Raw genomic sequence first — 18,834 nt, 5'->3', positions numbered from 1 at the left:
CTGTCCCACATCCACCTCTCCTGGGCCAGGACAACTTGAGGTCATTTACTCCTCATTTTTTAATAACCTGGCACAACTAGTGCAAAATACAATTAGTTAAATGGGATAAATGAATAGATGAACCTATCAACCAGATTCCAGCACGACTTGATTCCTGTCTTCTAGTTAAAGAAAGGTTCTTGATACCATCACATTTCAACCAATACTTTGGGGAGAGGGGATCTATTCATGGAATTTTTACCCACAAATGTACATACACTTCTATCAGATTCTTAAATACAGTGAAAACTTGGGAACAAGATGTTTTTTTAATCCCACTAGAAATTCAGCAAATTCTTAGGAACAAGGCATTTTGAGGTGAAAAGCCCCATCACTGTCCTCAAAACGTAATAGGCCCTTTCTCTCACCCCAGCCACCCTGGGTGAGGGTGCTTCCACAGCCCGTCTTCTTACCTCGACCTTAGCTCCCACCAATTACCTCCTGTGCTTGTCTTCCACACGTCAATTGCTACAGGGCTTTCAGTTTTACTTGTACCCCCAACCCCATCCCTGCTTTGTCCACAGGAAATTTTATATTCAATACTTCATAAGCAATGTTGAAATGAGAAGGGGAAAGGCAAAAACTGAGCCATAATAAAGGAAATACTAAGTCCTTTAAAACTGGTACAGTGCTATAGTGTATAGAGGGAGAGGTTACAAATTTTGGATATTAATTAGCATTCAAGGAGAAGGTAAACTTTGAGATGGATTGTGAAGAAGAGGCAGGTCTTTGACAACTACATTTTTCTAAGAATGACTGTTCCATGAGGAACCCATGTGTGCAAAGGCAAGGAGCAAAAACTCAGAGGAGATGTGTTTAAGAAGTATATGTAAATGAAAAATAAAACTGAAAAGATAAAATTGGAACAGATATTGTAAAGGTTTCAAAGCAAGGAATCTGGGCTTAATTAAATACAGTTGGGAACTTGTACTTTATTTTGACCAAAATTATAACAAGTCTAAGCTTCTATGCACCAAGAAATTCATAAACATACTGAGTTACTAGTTTTTAAAATAAATACACTGATATACAAATTAGGGACAATTATGCTGTTTCTTATTTCAGGGACAGACAATTCCTAAGACCAAACTAGGCCTACATTCCTGTAAGCTTTTTAAAAATGAAGTTATCTGTTATAAAAGTAACTGTAGTTATCTCTGGAAGATGAGACTTGCCTTATTATTTTTTTAATCCTCACCCAAGTATGTTTTTTATTGATTTTAGAGAAGGAAGGAGGGCGGGAGGGAGAAACAGACATTGACGTGGTTGCCTCTTGTACACGACCAGACTGGGGATTGAACTTGCAACCTAGGTATGTGCCCTGACCAGGAATCTAACTCTGCAACCCTTTGGTGTGGGGGACAATGCTCCAATCTATTGAGCAATCCAACCAGGGCTATCTTCTTCTTACATATTCCCCACAATAAAAATATTTTTGAATCAGGAAAAGCCCCCAAAATTAAGACTTTCCATTTTATTACATACTGAATGCTGAGGAACTTATGATTGTAAATGAGAAATGAATTGACATGTCATGATCAAATCTTTGAAGCCTTGACTTCAAGGGCATTTGAAAACTGCTTCAAGTACACAACTGGATATCATAAACAAGCAATTACATGCTAATTCTGCTTATTTTGGACAAATTTGGATCCTGAGTTGAAGATTTAAGTAATCAGATATGAATTAAAATAAGACATCTAAAACTGGAAGGTCTAACAAATCATGAGCTCCTCCGTAACAGATGACTTAACTATTAGGAGTACTTTGGCAAAATAGAAGTTTGAGTCAAAGGCAGTGTGGTACAGTGGGTTTGGGGTCACATGCCTGGACCTGATTCCCAGCTCCAACATTTAGTACTTGTCATTTACCTGAGCATGTCGTATAACCTCTGAACATCAGCTTTCTCATCAATAAAATGAAGACAACACCTATGCTACCGGGTTATGGTAATGATTAACACTAATGCATAAGCCTGGCACATAGATTCTCAAAACACAACTTTTATATACTCACTCTTACTCAAAGATTGTGATTATGATTAAAAGCAATCATATAACTTACCTAGTTTAGCAGGATAACAGAAACAAAAAGTATTACAACTAGAAAACTAGTCTTTCCCTATCTGTATTCTGAGTAGTAACACCGAACAAGATATCCCATTGCTTCAGCAAATAGTGCCCCCCTGCCCAGGCCAAAGAAATAGGTGAAGGGAGAGATCACAAGAACAGAACACGTAAGACAGGAAGGCAAGATAGAATAGAGAAGATCTAGGCCCCAAACTGGAAATCAATACTGCTGCCTTTATCCAGGTAAAGAAATTTCAACGAAGGAAAAAATAAGTGTACCAGAAATGTTAGGCTCTCTACTTATAACACTGTCTTCCTTATTCACAGAAGATTCAACTAGCTCAAAGTTAGAAATGTAATGGGAGTTGACTGGTAAGTACACACTTTACTTCCTAAACTAAAGCTTTTTATAAACAGACTAAGTTGGATGTTGGGATACTACTGCTGAAGTATTGTTGTGCATTGTTCCTGAATTAAGTAGTATATTTAATTCTACTACATGAGTCCAAAAAAACTATTAAAAAATCAGAGATCTTGCCAGGAATATTATGTACCCTTTCTACCCATCTACTTTAAGCATTTAGGGAAGAATCCACCCACTTACAACAAAGACAACCACTGTATGCATAAAAAAAAAAACAAAAAAAAAACCCACAAGTTTTGAAGCCTAGCAAGTATGAGGAACACTAGAATATACCACCATACGGGCAGGGATTTTTGTCTATGTAGTTTTTTGTTGTCTTTGCAGCATCTAGACCAGCGGTTCTCAACCTGTGGGTAGCGGCCCCTTTGGCGGTCAAACGACCCCTTCACAGGGGTCGCCTAAGACCATCCTGCATATCAGATATTTACATTACGATTCATAACAGTAGCAACATTACAGTTATGAAGTAGCAATGAAAATAATTTTATGGTTGGGTCACAACATGAGTAACTGTATTTAAAGGGCAAGAAGGTTGAGAACCACTGATCTGGACCCATACCTAGCACAAAGTAGTTGCTCACTAAATACTTACTGAATGAATTACTCTTTGAAGAAATTATTTTGGATAACCAAAACAAAATTATTGTCAATGTTGATGGTTTTCTTAAGACTTAGAAGAATTCTATTCTTTTACATTTTTCCCAACTACTCTTATGGAAGAATACCTCAAAACAAAAGAATGTTTCTTTTAAGAAATATTACAGTATAAGATTATATTGCCCTAATTAAGCCAAAAACAGATAGTCTTGGGAAAAAATTTTTTATAAAACACTGTTTCAATATAATTTTATTAGCAGTTATTATGTCAAAATTCACATTTACAAGATGCAAAGGACTGTCTTAGAAATTTCTAAAGCATATGGAATTAGATTTTAACATTAAGATAGAACATATTCTTATTATAGTACAGTCCTTAAAAAGTCAAGAATAATACTTAGAATTAATTACAGTTCTGTCAAACTAGAAATGAATTCTGCATGCAGAATGCCATTTAAAGCAAAGTTCCATGAATGTATAACATATTTCTATGGATGTAAGTTTTAGTGGCAAACATCATTGGCTTCCAAACAACTGACACTAAAGGAATTTTCAATCAAAACACAGGTGCAGTGGTGTTCATTAAATATAGAGATATGATAATTCTATAAAGAGACCCTGAATCCTTAAGTATTTGTAATATGACTTTATGCTGTGACACTCATACAAAACACATCAACTCTAAAGCATAGATTCTGACACATTATGACAATAGGATACTAAAGATAGCTTTGTTCTATCAGAAAATGCTGAGTTTTCCAGTGCAGTATATGCTGGTCACTGCTGATCTAGTGCAATTCTACAGCCTCCAGCCTGAGCAGTATTGTAGGATTCACAAATGTTACACTTCATGCCTAATATATGGAACTGGACTGTAGATCTTCCATTGCAATCATTGCAGAGAATCTAAAAAGAGATAAAATCAAATTCAGAATATTAAACCTTAGAGATATAAAGTGACATTGCTCAAAACATTTCCTCAGAAATCATACTGAAGATGTAAAAACATCTAAACATTTTCATAAGTAGAAATGCCCTATTTTTTGTTCACTGAAAACTCTAAGAGGCTACTTTGAATTCAGAAAATGAAAATGTGGATTTGCGCCAAGAAGTCTATTATAAAATAGCTCCCGAGTGGTATAAATAGTACTAGCATGAGAAGTAACATAGGCACTATCAGATCAACATTGATACAGGTACTCCTCGACTTATAATGGGGTTACATTCTGATAAACCCATTATAAGTTAATACTGTAAACTGAAATACAACTACTGGACATCATAGCTTAGCCTGGGCAGTTTCTACTGAATGTGTATTGCTTTTGCACCACCATAAATCAAACCACCACAAGTCCAGGACCATCTGTACTTACAATTCAAAATAACATACATGATTTCATTATTTTCATTAACACTTAGAAAATTGTTATTTAATAAAACAAATTTTTACATACTTATCATGACATTTTTGCTTATTCTTTAGATTTTTTTGTTTTGGCAGTGGAGAAATCAGAATCGTTTTACAGCTAACACTAAACAAGAAGAATGGGAAAGCTATTGCTCAAAAGCCCGAACTCCTTGATGGCTTATAATCAGAGGATTTTAAGGAGTTAGGGGAAACAAGTATTTGGAAGTGCTAGTGGGGTGAGTTTTCATTGGGGAAACTTGGAGATGGACTATTTATGTTTAAGGGACTTCTTCAGCACCAGGTCTTCCTGGACAACAGGCCCTCCACTTCCTTTTCTTTATGTTTACTCTACTAAATTCCTAGTCTTCAATGCCTCAGGAATGAATTAAAGTTCAAAAGTAGTTCTAAAATTGAACAAAGAGAAGCTTTTGGCTCATCCCTAAAATGTCAATAAGCTGCCATTTAGGAATTAATCTTTTCTAGTACTAAGACCTTGAAAAATAAAAAAGGTGTTACCCTGAAAATTGATCAATACTATGTGAGAAAAGCATTAGTTTTAAAAAAGTCACACCATAATAAGACTTAAAAATTTACTCTAAATTATAATTTGGAAAATAATTCTCTTATGAATATGATCTAAATGTAGAGAAGTAACATAGGCACTATCAGATCAACTCAAGTATACAAGTATAGATTAATAGTTGCCTAGAGCTAGTGAATTGGGAATGACTGCTAATGGGTACCAGGTTTCTTTTTGGAGTGATGAAAATATCCTAAAATTGATGGTGATGATGTCTATACAACCCCAGGAATATAATAAAAAGCACTGAATTGTATACTTTAAATGGATGAGTTGTATGGTATGTGAATTATATCTTATTAAAGCTGTTATTTTAAAAAATCGTCCACATGGAATATTGCACACTGCAGCCTATAGTAAAGCATCATGTTGATTACCAGTTTAGTATTCCAAAAGTGATCACTGACTTTACTAACAATTCAATTACCCACATGAATTATAAAATGCTCGTGTGACTAAAACAAAAAATAATTTTTATTTGGCTTTCATAAGTGGTTCTGATCCTTTTGTGTACAAGTACCTAAACTAAACTAATGATGTTTAGAAAATTTAAATGTCCAAAAATTATTAAAGCACCAGAAAGCTATTTAGAATTCTAATTCTGACCTGTAATTCAATATACTATTCTGAGAATAGACAGCACCACACCTCAATTAATGGAGAGAAGATGATCATTCTCTATAAGGCAAACGGCACAGGAATACTTCTTATATTTTAGGTTACAGGCTAATAAGACCAAATTTTAAAAGTCTAAGTAAGATAGAATAAACAGGTAATAAACATTAAAAACAAAAAAGTGATCCTCAAAAATAAGCAAACATGTTTGCTTGAAATCAATTTAAAATAATTGAAAATAAAACATCAAACCAGTAATTCACCTCTACTCAGGTACATTATTGATTCTGGCAAGTATGTGTAAACAGTTCAGAATAAAGTTTGTGCCTGCCACCTAGTGTTGGGAAGAATTGCACAAAGATATTCTTAGAACTTTTTTTTCCTGGAAAGTTCAAAGTAACTAAAATTTAAAGATTGTTTTTTCTGTTCTTCCTATTAGATCATCCTATTGGCATCTATACCAAAGCAGTATTTTTTAGAAAGATTTGATCAAAAGGACAAAAATAAACAGGAACATCAACAAAAAATTTGGAAAGTTTTCAGCACTGATTCTACTCACATCTACAGTCATGTTCTGATATTCAGATGGCATAGGAGTCTGTGCTACCTCATCATCCAGCTGTCTCCAGTACCTCGTCATATCTAAAGCAGAGTGCATACATAATGGGCATCTGTAGCCTCTAGAAAAGACAGAAAGGTTATTTTCCAAATATTGAACTAGAAGCATATCAACTCAAGTATAGAAGATACATGCTAACTGATACATAAACCATCCAAGACAGGGCATTAATCTCTATTTCAAGACAATCTGTTACAAACCTAGGAACTTTTATACTATGAAAGTTTTCAATTAAATCTTGAATCATATGGCATTTTTTAAACCTACTTCTTTCTTCTCAGTTCTCTAAAATGGATAGGAATTAGTCCCTGGTATTTGTAGAATATACTTAATATACTTTAAAAACCAATTTAAGCTGCTTTTTAGTTAAACAACCTCAATTTCTGAATATATTTAAGTAAAGAAGACACTATATTCCTTAAAATTTATTCAGATATTATTTCCCAAAAATTCTGAAAAAGTTTCTTTCTATCTGGCTATTATAAATTAAAACTTCTGCTCATCAATTTGCAGAAACAAAATACATTTTACACAGTCACCTCTTTCCTAATTATTATCTCAATTTCACATCCTTCCCCCACAATAAAGTCTCAGCTTTAGATAATCTTGCTACCAGCTTTCTTTGCAGCTCATTATACTGGGACAACATATGACTTAATAGAATTTTAAGCAACATGCCTTAGCACTTTTACAAAGCTCTGACTGCCTCTGTCAGAGACTGTGCTCCCTAGTGAGTGTATCCAGGAAATCAGAGGTAACTGTCTCCATTTGTAGGATGAGATAAGGCATCTTGCATGGGGACCAAGATATAGTCCTACACCCCCAAAGATGCTTTCCCAGTTTAACACTAGTCACTTACCCTACCCATCTGAAGATAAATATGTCATGCCCAATATACTAATAGCAATGAAAAAGAAGAAAACAAAAAATCCAGACATCTTACAATTGTAACATTTTAAATGTCAAACACTCACTCTTTCAACATTTCTTCATAACATGTTCTGGGGGAAAAAAACAAAAAAAACACAACACATTATTTTAGTAAAACAAAAACTATTTCCAAACATCTTTTGAGAAAAAAAAAAAATTACTTTACCTATGTAAGAGATGTCCACATGGCAAGACATGGGCAACAACACGAGATGTGTGAATGTCCTGTGAAAAGAAATAAATGTTACTGCTTACATGCAGACAATATAAACAGCCAAGTATTTTAAAATCAAGAGGGGGTATTTCCAAAGCAAAAAATATTGTAAGCTTACCTCCAAACATATTGGACAATTCTGCCGGGAAACATTTTCAATACACTGTTTAAAAGAGAAATTCAAATTACCAAAAGCTTAACTAGATGGAAATAGCAGATAAAATAATATTATTAATGATAAAAACTAACAAATAAAGGAAACAAAACCAATTTATTAAAGATAATAATTAACAGTCCAGCTGGTGTGGTCCAGTGGTTGAAGGTCAATCCATGAAACAGGAGGTCATAGTTTGATTTCTGGTCAGGGTACATGCCCAAGTTTCAGGCTCAATCCCCAGCAGGGGTCATGCAGGAGACAGTTGATCAATGATTCTCTCCCATCACTGATCTATCTCTCTCTCCCTGTCCCTTCCTCTCCCTGAAATCAGGAAAGGCATATTAAAAAAAAAAAAAGATAATAATTAACATTAATACATGTTTCCTATGTCAGGGAAGAACAATTTAACTCTCACAACTATTTCAGGCTTTGCAATATTACCTGAAATAATGAAATTGCTTAATATATCTGAATTATTCAAATTCTATTCATTTTACAAGTAAGGTAATTTAGTGAGTCAAGACTTACCAAAATTGCAACGATAGCGTTTGGAATTTTTCTGTTTTATATGTGTTTTACTCCAAAGCTAAACTGCTTAATAATATTGACAATGATAACAGTTCATATTATCAAGATTTTATCACATGCCACATGCCAAGTTCATTACCTGTACTAGTCTAATTCTCACAACTCTAAATAAAACACATATAATTATTATCCCATTTTAAAGATGTGGTACCTGAGGCCTACAAAAGCTAAATAACTTCTGAAATTGTGGGGAAGCATGGGACTTGGTTGAAAAGTCTGTAAGGAGGATTCTCTGAAAGGTCAGGGGCTTCTGGGGGACCTTGCCGAAGGTGGCAGATCCTTGACTTTTCCAAACAAGTCTGAGCCCCGGGTGTTTTGCTACAATATTTATGCTTAGACTTCAAAACGTCCTTGTTTAAAGGGTACATATGCTTTCTCAAGGATGCTTACCCTGCTGATAGTATCTAATAGTTAATTTTCGTTCAAGCTGTTGTGACAATAAAAGCCTAAGGAGGCAGGCAATCAGGCCTTTTTGGCTCCTTATGCCAACTAGCCCCTTAGCCTCTCTTTCACAAAAACATGTGTCTGTAATCATCTGTTGTTCAGTGTCTGACAGTCAGCCCCAGCAGAAATTGCATCTTGGAAGAGATAGAACAATATCTGAGCTCCAACAGGATACCTCCAGGGTATGAGTTCTTAATGTGACAAGACAGTGTCCAATTAGATATGGGAAGGTAAAGGAAAGTACCAAACCATGGACAATGACCAGATTTTTAAAGAAAGCACTCGTAGATGGCAGGACCATTTACTAATACAAACAATAAAAGAAAACTGAGAAACAAAATAAAAATATCCTAAGATAAATGTGTACATTTTTGAAAGACAACATAGCATATCTTGCTATCAAACACAAGTCTATACAACCAAACTCAATCCTTTTACTTCAAACAAATTCATAATCTATTAAACAAGTACCATAAGCTGGGCTAAAAACCTTGAGGGTCATCTTTACTCTCAGCTTCATTATTTCTCCCTTATGCCTTGTCAGCATATCCCACATACTAGTATTCATTATTCACTTCAACTTCTCTTATCACTTTACTATTTTAGGTCAGTTATTATCTAATATCTATTTTTAAAAACCCTCACTAGTTTCTCCATTCCCTAAATTCTTATATTAGATAGAATTAGTACTATTAATGATAGTTTATTACTTTTTTTCTAAATAATGAAAAATAATTTTAAGGGCCTGGGATCATGATATAATTGCTACATCAAGATTAAAAAACATTTGTCTAATTATTAAAGAAAATATAAGATTATTTCCTGAATTTTCTTGGAATGCTGTGTGCTAACAGGTCACACTGCTTCATATTTCTCTTGTACTTCACATTTTAAAAGCTTCTTAAAACTAACACCAATGATAAAAATTCATAAACCAATTTAGAAGTTGTCAACAATATACTAATAACTGATATAAGTATTCTTACATACTACAAAGAAAAGAAATAGTAGACCAGATATTCTCAAGCACATTACTTTAGAACACCTACTCTTTGACACTGCTTAAAATTAAAAAGCAACATAGCTGTACTTAGTAAGACTGAAAATTCCCACACTTCCAAACATATTAAGTTTTAAGCTAGTTTTCAAAAAACTGTTAATACTTTTAAAAGTATGCATACTGATTGATACCTTGTGCTTTCCTTGGAGATTCATAGCTAGGCATAAGTTACATTTCAAACAGTGGAAAAAATCTTCCTTTGGACCTATCCTGAAAGAGAAAAAAAAGGCAAAAGATTAGATTTGTTTTTACTACAGTGATAATTCGTTCATCATAACACAGAGTCAGATAGCAGCATTCTAGACTAGGGTTTCTCCACCTAGCCTTATTGACATTTGGAGCCAGATCATTATTTTTGGTGGAGAACTATCTTGTGCACTATAGGATGCTTAGCAGTATCTCTGGCCTATAACCAGTAGATGCCAGTAGCAGACTACCTTCCTTCCCAACGCAGCTGTAACAACCAAAATGTCCCCAGACATTACTAAATATGCCTGGGAGGGGAGGAATCATCCCTGGTTGAAAACCTCTTTTATGATGTTTGTACACCAAAATTTACTTGAGAAGGCTCATAAGTGGGCAAATAAAGAAAACTGTGTGTTTAAGGCATTGGGAAGGCCCTGGCTGGTGTTCTCAATGGTTAGAGCATAGGCCAGTGAAACAAACGATTGTGGGTTCAATTCACAGTCAAGGGCACATACCTGGGTTGCAGGTTCGATCCTGTGCCCCGATGTGTGAAGGAGGCAATCAATCGATGTGTCCCTCTCACACCTCTCTTTCTCTCTCTCTCTCTCTCTCTCTCTCTCTCTCTCTCTCTCCCCGCTGTCCCCCCTTCATTCTACTCTCTCTAAAATTCAATGAAAAAAAAATATCCTCAGGTGAGGATTAACAAAAAAAAGGGGACACTGGGAAGGGAACAGATGGTATAAAAACTGAAATTCATAGGCTTGATTATCTTAATAGGTGTTTATAACCTAAAAATAAAAAATGTCTTGCTATACTGGAGCTAAGAAGACAGCCACCTTTAAACAACATTATGAGCTCCTGAAGGTTATAAAAGCATTGAATTTGGCAATGCATAGACCGACGTAATGATAAACCAGAATCTATGTATCATGTACTTGAGCTCTGGAGTCAGTACTGAATTTTGATGATGCAAGTGCAAGAACCAGAAGTAATTATAAGTAGAACCTATTCAAATTATATCCAAACCTTGGAATCAAGACACAGGGTAGATGATTGGTAAGAAAACATGACCCACACAGACACACCTAGGAACAAAGGATTCACACAGGCTGAAAGTGAAGAGATGAAAAAAACTATTCCATGCAAATGGGAACAAAAAAACAAAAAAAAAAGTGGGGGTAGCAATTCTTGTATCTGAAAAATAGACTTCAAAACAAAGGCCATACAAGACACAAACAAAGACACGACACAATACTAATCAACCCGACAAGAGGATATATAACCTTTGTAAACATATATGCACTGATTATTGGAGCACCTAAATACACATTAAAAAGTACTTTTAGCGGACTTTAAGGGAGAGATCTACAGCAAGCATATCAAACTCTCAGCCTGTGGGCCGCATGTGACCCACAATGAATATTTTTGCAGCCCAGTCAATATAACAGTATGTAAAAAACGTTTCAATAAAAAGTTCGTAACTTAATTTTAAAAATATTCTGTTATACATAATTATTAATAACAAGCTACAACATTCTCTAATGACTGATTACTATAATCATGTTGCATTCATTTCCCTTATGCACCTTACGCGCAGGTGCACCTTTTTTCTCCACTAATACTAGCAGCAAATATTTTAGCAGCCGACTGCCACGTCATTAGTCTTGGACTGACTTGTTTGGTGTGCACAACAGGAAATATTTTGCTTTTGGAGAACAAGAAAAATGGGTTTATTTGTGTTATGCTAATTACTTTGAGCAGTTATTCAGCGTCTGGTTAAGTTAATGTTCAAGAAAAAATATTAATTTTTCTTAAAATGTTCTATTATTTTATGTTAACAATTACTCATACATTTCAGTCTTTTGTATTCAGCATGTCTCTATTGAAATAAACCTACGTTTCTATGAAAGTTGAAGCTTTTGTTTTTTTGCGACCCACATAAACTTAAACCTTGTTTATTTGGCCCGTGTTATGTTAGCCTTTGAGTTTGACATGCTTGATCTACAGCAACACAGCCAAAGTAGTAGAATTTAACACCCAACTGACATCACTGGATAAATCTTTCACACAAAAAAATCAACAAGGAAATAGCAACCTTAAACGACACACTAGATCTGAGGAATTTAATTGATATTTATTGAACATTTTATACCAAAGCAGAATATACATTCTTATCAAGCACACATAGAACATTCTCAAAGAGAGACCACATGTTAAGATACAAAATTAGTCTTAACGAATTCAAGAAGATTGAGATCATATCAAGCATCTTCTAGAATCACAATGGCATGAAACTACAAATCAACTACAATTTAAAAACCTCAAATATATTCAAACACATGGAGGCTCGTATATTATTAAACAAACAACGAGATCAAGGAAGAAACCAGAAATTAGCTGGAAACAAATGAAAATTAACACACAAAAACCCAAAAATCTATGGGACACAGCAAAAGCAGTCCTGAGAGGGAAATTTGTAGCATTACAGGCCTACTTAAAGAAACAAGAAAAATCTCAAGTGAATAATCTAGCCCTACAACAAAAATAACTAGAAAAAGAACAAAGAAAAGCCAAGAGTAAGTAAAAGGAAGGAAATAATAAAGATCAGAGCAGAAATAAATGACTTAGAGACAAAAAAAAAAAGATCAATGAACCAAGAGCTGGTTTTTTGAAAAGATAAACAAGTTTGATGAACCTTTAGCCATATTCATCAAGAAACAGAGTCCAGCCAGCATGGCTCAGTAGTTGAGCAGCAACCTATGAACCAGGAAATTACTGAAAGGGCACATGCCTGGGTTGCAGGTTCAATCCCCAGTGGGGGCATGCAGGAGGCAGCTGGTCAATGATTCTCTCTCCCTCTCCCTTCCTCTCTGAAATAAAAAAAAAAAAAATTTAAAGAAAGAAAGAGAGAGGACCAAAATAAATAAAATTAAAAATGAAAGAGGTGAAATAACAATTGACACCACAGAAATATAAAGGATTGTAAGAAAATACTATATGCCAACTATATGCCAATAAGCCTGACAATCTGGATTAAATGGACAAATTCCTAGAAAAATGCAACCTTCTAAAACTGAATCAGGAAGAATCAGAAAACATGAATAGGCCTATACCAACTAATGAAATTGAAGCAGTAATCAAAAAATTTCCAGCAGCCAAGCCAGTGTGGCTCAGTAATTGAGCATTAACCCATGCACCAAGAGACCATTGGTTTGATTCATGGTCAGGGTACATGCCCACTTGCAGCTAGATACCCAGTGGTGGTGGTGGTGTGGTGGGGGGGGGGGGGGGGGGGGGGGTGAAAGTGCAGAAGGCAGCTGGTCAATGTTGATGTTTTTCTCTCATTGATGTTTCTACCCCTTTCTCCCTCTCCCTTCCTTTCTAAAATCAATAAAAAAAAAAACATTTTAAAACAAACAACAAAAAACCTCCCAGTAAACAAAAGTCCTGGACCAGATGCTTCACAAGCAAGTTTACCGAACATTCAAAGAACTAACAACTATCCTTCTCAAATTATACCAAAAAATTCAAAAGGAGGGAAGATGCCCAATCTCTTTTTACTAGACAGCATTATCCTAATTCCAAAACCATATAAAGACATTACAAAGAAAGATTATAGGCCAATATCCCTGATGAACATAGATGCTAAAATCCTTAACAAAATATTAGCAAATTGGAACCAGCGATACATTAAAAAGATCATACACCAGGACCAAGTGGGATTTATTCTGAGGACCCAAGGCTGGTATAATATTCACAAATCAATAAATGTGAATATCTCATAAACAAAATGAAGGATTAAAAAAAAAATAACATGCTCATATCAATAGATGTTAAAAAAAGCATTCAATAATATCCAGTACCCGTTTATGATAAAAACTCTCAGAAAAGTGGGAATAGAGGGAGCATATCTCAACATATTAAAGGCCATATACGACAAACTTATAGCAAAAATTATACTCAATGGGCAAAAACTAAAAGCATTCCCCTTAAGATCGGGAACAAGACAAATCCAATATGGCTGAGATTGAGAAATTCGATAAGTTGAAATTGAAGAAGATAGAAATGTAAGAGAAAAATCCACAGCCTTCAAAAGAAACAATTGAATAGGAGAAGCAAGCAGGCGAATCGTAACTAGGTAGGCACTGCCAATACCCACTGTACATTCAACAAGGTTTGGCTTCTTATTTTGCTCCTTTCAGCTGTTTAACTTTGTAAAATGCAAAGAGGTTAGATCAGTTTAGGTGACTGTGCTGCCCCTTTTCACATCAGAGAACTACTGACAACGAAGGTTGCACCTGCCTCTCCCATCTGCTTTCAAGTAGAAAGGAAATAATTCCAAAGATAAAGAAGAAGAGGGACCCTTCTGGTCAAGATGGTGGCATAGGTAAACACAGTACTTGTATCCTCCCACAACCATATCAAAATTACAACTAAATACAGAACCACCATCATTCAGACCACCTGAAATCTAGCTGAATAGAAATCCTACAATTAGGGATATAAAGAAGCAGCTGCATCAAGACCGGGAGGAGGGGCAAAGATATAGAACAGGCTGGTCCCACAGCCATGTGTGGCAGACAAAAAATCAGAAGAAATGTATCAGGTACGGAGGTCTCCTCTGAGGAGCAAGGGATCCCAGCCCTCCACCAGGTTTTCCAGCCCAGGGCTCCAGTGCTGGGAAGAGACGTGTCTGTAATTTCTGGCTGTAAAAGCCACCATGAATTGAGGCTGAGTAAGACAAAGGGCTGCTGGAGTCCCAATCAGCTCCTCTTAAAGGACCTGCACATGAACTCTGACTCACTCTTTCTGAGTTCCAGCACTGGGATAGCAGCTCGAAAGGCACCAGGAACATACAAGGAGGAAATGAATGTTTGGCATCAGGGTGAGAGCTAGGGGAGGGTTGGGGGAGGGGGGGCGCCACTTTTTCCCAGAGAGAAGTAATGGCAGAGGCCAATGTTCCTTTTCTGAACCCCTTCCTCACAAAGCCAGCAGGCAGGAGCCATATCTGAGTCTCCATCAACCTAACTATCACCATTTGCCTGCTCTGGTGATTCCCTGAGACTCCAACCCACCAAACTTACAGGCTCACCCAAGCTGTTTCCAGTGCCTTTTCAATGGGAAAAGTCAGGCTTCAGAATTTCCTAAAATCCTTCAAACAAGCAGCATCTGGCCTCAGTGTGCCCCATACCTCTCACTAAATGGCCCTGAAGAACTAGCAGCAGCTGCAGATCACTTTGTAGCTCAAGCTAGGTGGCCAGTGGCAGTTAACCTTGACCTCAACCTCCTTGGAGGCCCCAGAGCCAGTGCACAGGGTGGATAGCTTCAAACTACATTAAAACACAACCCAAACACCTACACAATGACAGGCTCAAAGGGCAGACTCAGTGGGGCGGGCCTCTGCACAGCTGATCCTCCATGGCTGCCAGTTGCATCACATATTGGCCTGGGGGTAAATCCCTCCTATTGATGTGCCAATAGCAATCGAGGCTCAACTACAATAGGAGAGTATACACAGCCCACATGGGGGTGTGGGGAGGGACACAACTGGAGTGCCCAGCTTGGGTGACTGGAGAGCCTGTGCCAATAGACCCTAGAGGACACCTACTACATTAGGCCACTCTACCAAGCTTGGGAGACACAGCAACTCTACCTAATACATAGAAACAAATACAGGAGGCTGCCAAAATAAGGAGACAAGAAAGCATGTCCCAAAAAAAAGAGCAGAACAAAACTATACATAAAGAACAAAATGAAGATAAGCAATCTATTAGATGCAGAGTTTAAAACACTGGTTATAAGGATGCTCAATGAACTTACAGCATTAAAAAAAAAAGGCATGAAAACCATAAAAAAGAAGCAGTTAGAAATGAAGGATATACTAACTGAAATGAAGTTTAATTTACTGGGAATCAACAGTAGAGTAGATGAAGCCAAGAATCAAATCAGTGATACAGAATAGAAGGAATCAAAAAACACCCAGTCAGAACAGCAAAAATAAAAAAGAATCCAAAGAAATTAAGAGAGTGTAAGGAGCCTCCTGTGACAACTTCAAGCATACCAATATTGGCATCATAGGGATGCCAGAAGGAGAAGAGAGACAAGAAGAAATTCAAAACCTATTTGAAAAAATGACAGACTTCCCTAACTTGGTGAAAGAAATAGACATACAAGTCCAGGAAGCAAAGACAGTACCACACAAGATGAACCCAAAGAGGTCTACACCAAGACACATCATAATTAAAATGCAAAAGGTTAAAAACAAAAAGAGAATCTTAAAAGCAGCAAGAGAAAAGCAGTTAGTTACTTACAAGGGAGCTCCCATAAGACTATCAGCTGATTTCTCAACAGAAACTCTGCAGGACAGTAGGGATTGGCAAGAAGTATTCAAATTCAATGTGATGAAAAGTGAGGACCTACAACCAAGATGACCCAGCAAAGCTACCATTTAGAATCAAAGGACATATAAAGAACTTCCCAGACAAGAAAAAGCTAAAGAAGTTCATCATCACCAAACCAGCATTACATAAAACGTTAAAGGGTCTTCTTTAAGAAGGAAAAAAATATGAACATAAAAATAGCAATAAATACATATCTATCAATAATTGAATCTAAAAAACAAAGTAAACAAATAAGCAGAACAGAAACAGACTCAAAGGTTTTGATGGTTTCCAGATGGGAGGGGGGTCTGGAGGGATGGGTGAAGAAGGTGAAGGAATTAAGAAGTACAAATTAGTTATTACAGAATAGCCATGGGGATGTAATGTACAGCATAGGGAATACAGTCAGAAATATTTTAATAACTATGTATGGTGTCAAATGGGTACTAGATTTATCAAGATGATAACTTATTAAGTTATATACAGTGGGGCCTTGACTTACGAGTTTAATACATTCTGTGATGGAGCTCGTAACTCAAATTACTCGTATGTCAAATCATAAAGTGAACGAGTGAGACACGTGATGCTGGGCTGATGTTGTGGCGTTCACTGTGACGTTCGCTGCGCCAACTAGCGGTGGGGTATCTGAAGCTGGCTCGTAACCTGAATTTTAGCTAGCAACTCAAAGCAAAAAATCGGCCGAGAGACGGCTTGTATCTCGAAAAACTCGTTAGTCGGGACACTCGTAAGTCAAGGCTCCACTGTAATGACTAATCACTGGAGTACACGCCTGAAACTAATATAATATTATATGTCAACTGGAATTAAAAAATTATTTAAAAATTTTTTTCAATATATTTTTATTAATTCAGAGAAGGGACTGGGAGATATAGAAACATCAATGATGCAAATCATTGACCAGCTGCCTCCTGCACATCCCCTACTAGGGATGGAGCCTGCAACTCGGGCATGTGCCCTGACCAGGAACTGAACCATGACCTCCTAATTCATAGGTCAATGCTCAACCACTGAACCACACCGACCAGACTATTTAAATTCTTTTAAAAAAGAAGGTATTATAGAAGAGCAATTGAAATGGTAAATATAAGAGAATACTAACTGTTCAGGAAAACATCTTACAGAGTTTAATTCTATATAACAAAGATGTAATATGCAAATGGTCATTACGTAACGACTGACCACGTAACAACCCAATCACAGATCAGCAGGAGGGTGGGGCAGCAAACTACAAGTGGGCGGCAGCAAGCTATGAGGGGGAGCAGGGGGATGGAGGGAGCTACAGGAGGGCAGGGCAGCGGGCGGAAAACTACTGGAAGGCGGCAGCAAGCTACTGGCACACAAATTCGTACACAGGGCTACTAGTAAAAATAGAATAGAAAAGGCTGATTAATCCAAAAGTGGCAAGAACGCAGGAAAAAAAGACAAATATGTAAATACTACAGCAGTAGAAAATACTAAAACTGTTAATTGAAATATAATTATATTAATAAATGGACTAAATACTTCAGTAAAAAAATCAGTCTTTATCAACTCAATAAAAACATAAAACCCTATTATATTCTGCTTATATGATACACAGCTTAAATGTAAATACTATACAAAATGTTTGCAAATAAAAAATGAGAAAGGATATACAAGCAAAAACTAATCAAAAGAAAGCTGATACAGATCTTAAGATAAAAACATTAATCAAAACAAAGACATACGTACACTACATATATGCTTTTGTATCATTCTAATACTTCAGGATTTTTTTTTTTAATTCCTATATACCAACATGTGAATAGTAGCTTGTCAGTGGGTGGTTGGACTGTAGATGGTTTTATTTTTCTTTTCTCCTTTTCCTTATTTTCTGACTTTATAAAAACTTTTGTAATCTTTTAAAAACAAATTTTTAAAAGGGAAAAATCCACCGTTAATTTTCTACCTCAGATACTTACAAAACACTTCATTATACAAGCATATTTTATATCCCAAAGTTAAAATGTTAAATAGCCACACAATAGTTGGTGGGCTAATTAAATGATCATTACAAAAAAAGCATCTAGAAAATGTTTAGAATAATGGAATGCCTTATCTTGATTGTGTTGGTAGTCACATAAATATGAATATTTATGAAAATTTACTGGGCACTTAAAATGAATGTGTTTTATTAGATGTAATTATATTCCAATAAAGTTGATCTTTAAAAACTATTATTGTCCAGATACACTAGAATTAGAAAAGAATATTTTACATACAGTACCTACAAATTCCACAGTTTTCACAATGATACTGCTTCTTGTCTTTGTCAAACAGATGGCATATACTGCAATAATATTCTCCAAACAATGTGCTACACTCTTCACAAGTCTGTTGGGCCTAAAAAAAGGCACACATAAGTAAAAATTGGGATAAATTTACCAAAACATTTTGAATTACTATTTGAACATCCAGAATTATGTTAAAGTATATGCAGTTTTATTTTTATAAGGTTTTAAACACTTAAAGCAAAGATATTGCT

The 18,834-nt window shown here is 35.9% G+C and overlaps 1 protein-coding gene and 1 pseudogene across 3 annotated transcripts in view; one reads left to right on the top strand and one right to left on the bottom strand.

Moving 5' to 3' along the window:
- Nucleotides 1-3,367: 3,367 nt before the first annotated feature.
- RCHY1 (ring finger and CHY zinc finger domain containing 1) overlaps nt 3,368-18,834 on the bottom strand; it is a 20,970-nt gene continuing 5,503 nt past the window's right edge. For 2 of the 3 annotated variants that reach the window (XM_070394915.1, XM_070394924.1), the window contains exons 3-9: nt 18,577-18,692; nt 9,876-9,954; nt 7,614-7,658; nt 7,448-7,506; nt 7,326-7,352; nt 6,292-6,412; nt 3,368-4,035 (exon numbers count right to left, since the gene is read on the bottom strand). In XM_070394915.1, the coding sequence (XP_070251016.1) occupies nt 3,907-4,035; nt 6,292-6,412; nt 7,326-7,352; nt 7,448-7,506; nt 7,614-7,658; nt 9,876-9,954; nt 18,577-18,692 (576 nt within the window). In that variant the 3' untranslated portion in view covers nt 3,368-3,906. The remainder of the gene's footprint in view (nt 4,036-6,291; nt 6,413-7,325; nt 7,353-7,447; nt 7,507-7,613; nt 7,659-9,875; nt 9,955-18,576; nt 18,693-18,834) is intronic. The other variant, XM_070394933.1, reaches the window with a different exon arrangement.
- Nucleotides 13,942-14,064, top strand: LOC139006842 (thymosin beta-4-like; annotated as a pseudogene).

Source organism: Myotis yumanensis, unplaced genomic scaffold, assembly GCF_028538775.1.
Source record: "Myotis yumanensis isolate MYYU_CA2020_CCGP unplaced genomic scaffold, mMyoYum1.0.hap1 SCAF_1, whole genome shotgun sequence".
Classification (NCBI taxonomy): domain Eukaryota; kingdom Metazoa; phylum Chordata; class Mammalia; order Chiroptera; family Vespertilionidae; genus Myotis; species Myotis yumanensis.
The sequence above is the reverse complement of the archived record's forward strand: the minus strand, read 5'-3'. Positions and strand labels throughout refer to the sequence as shown.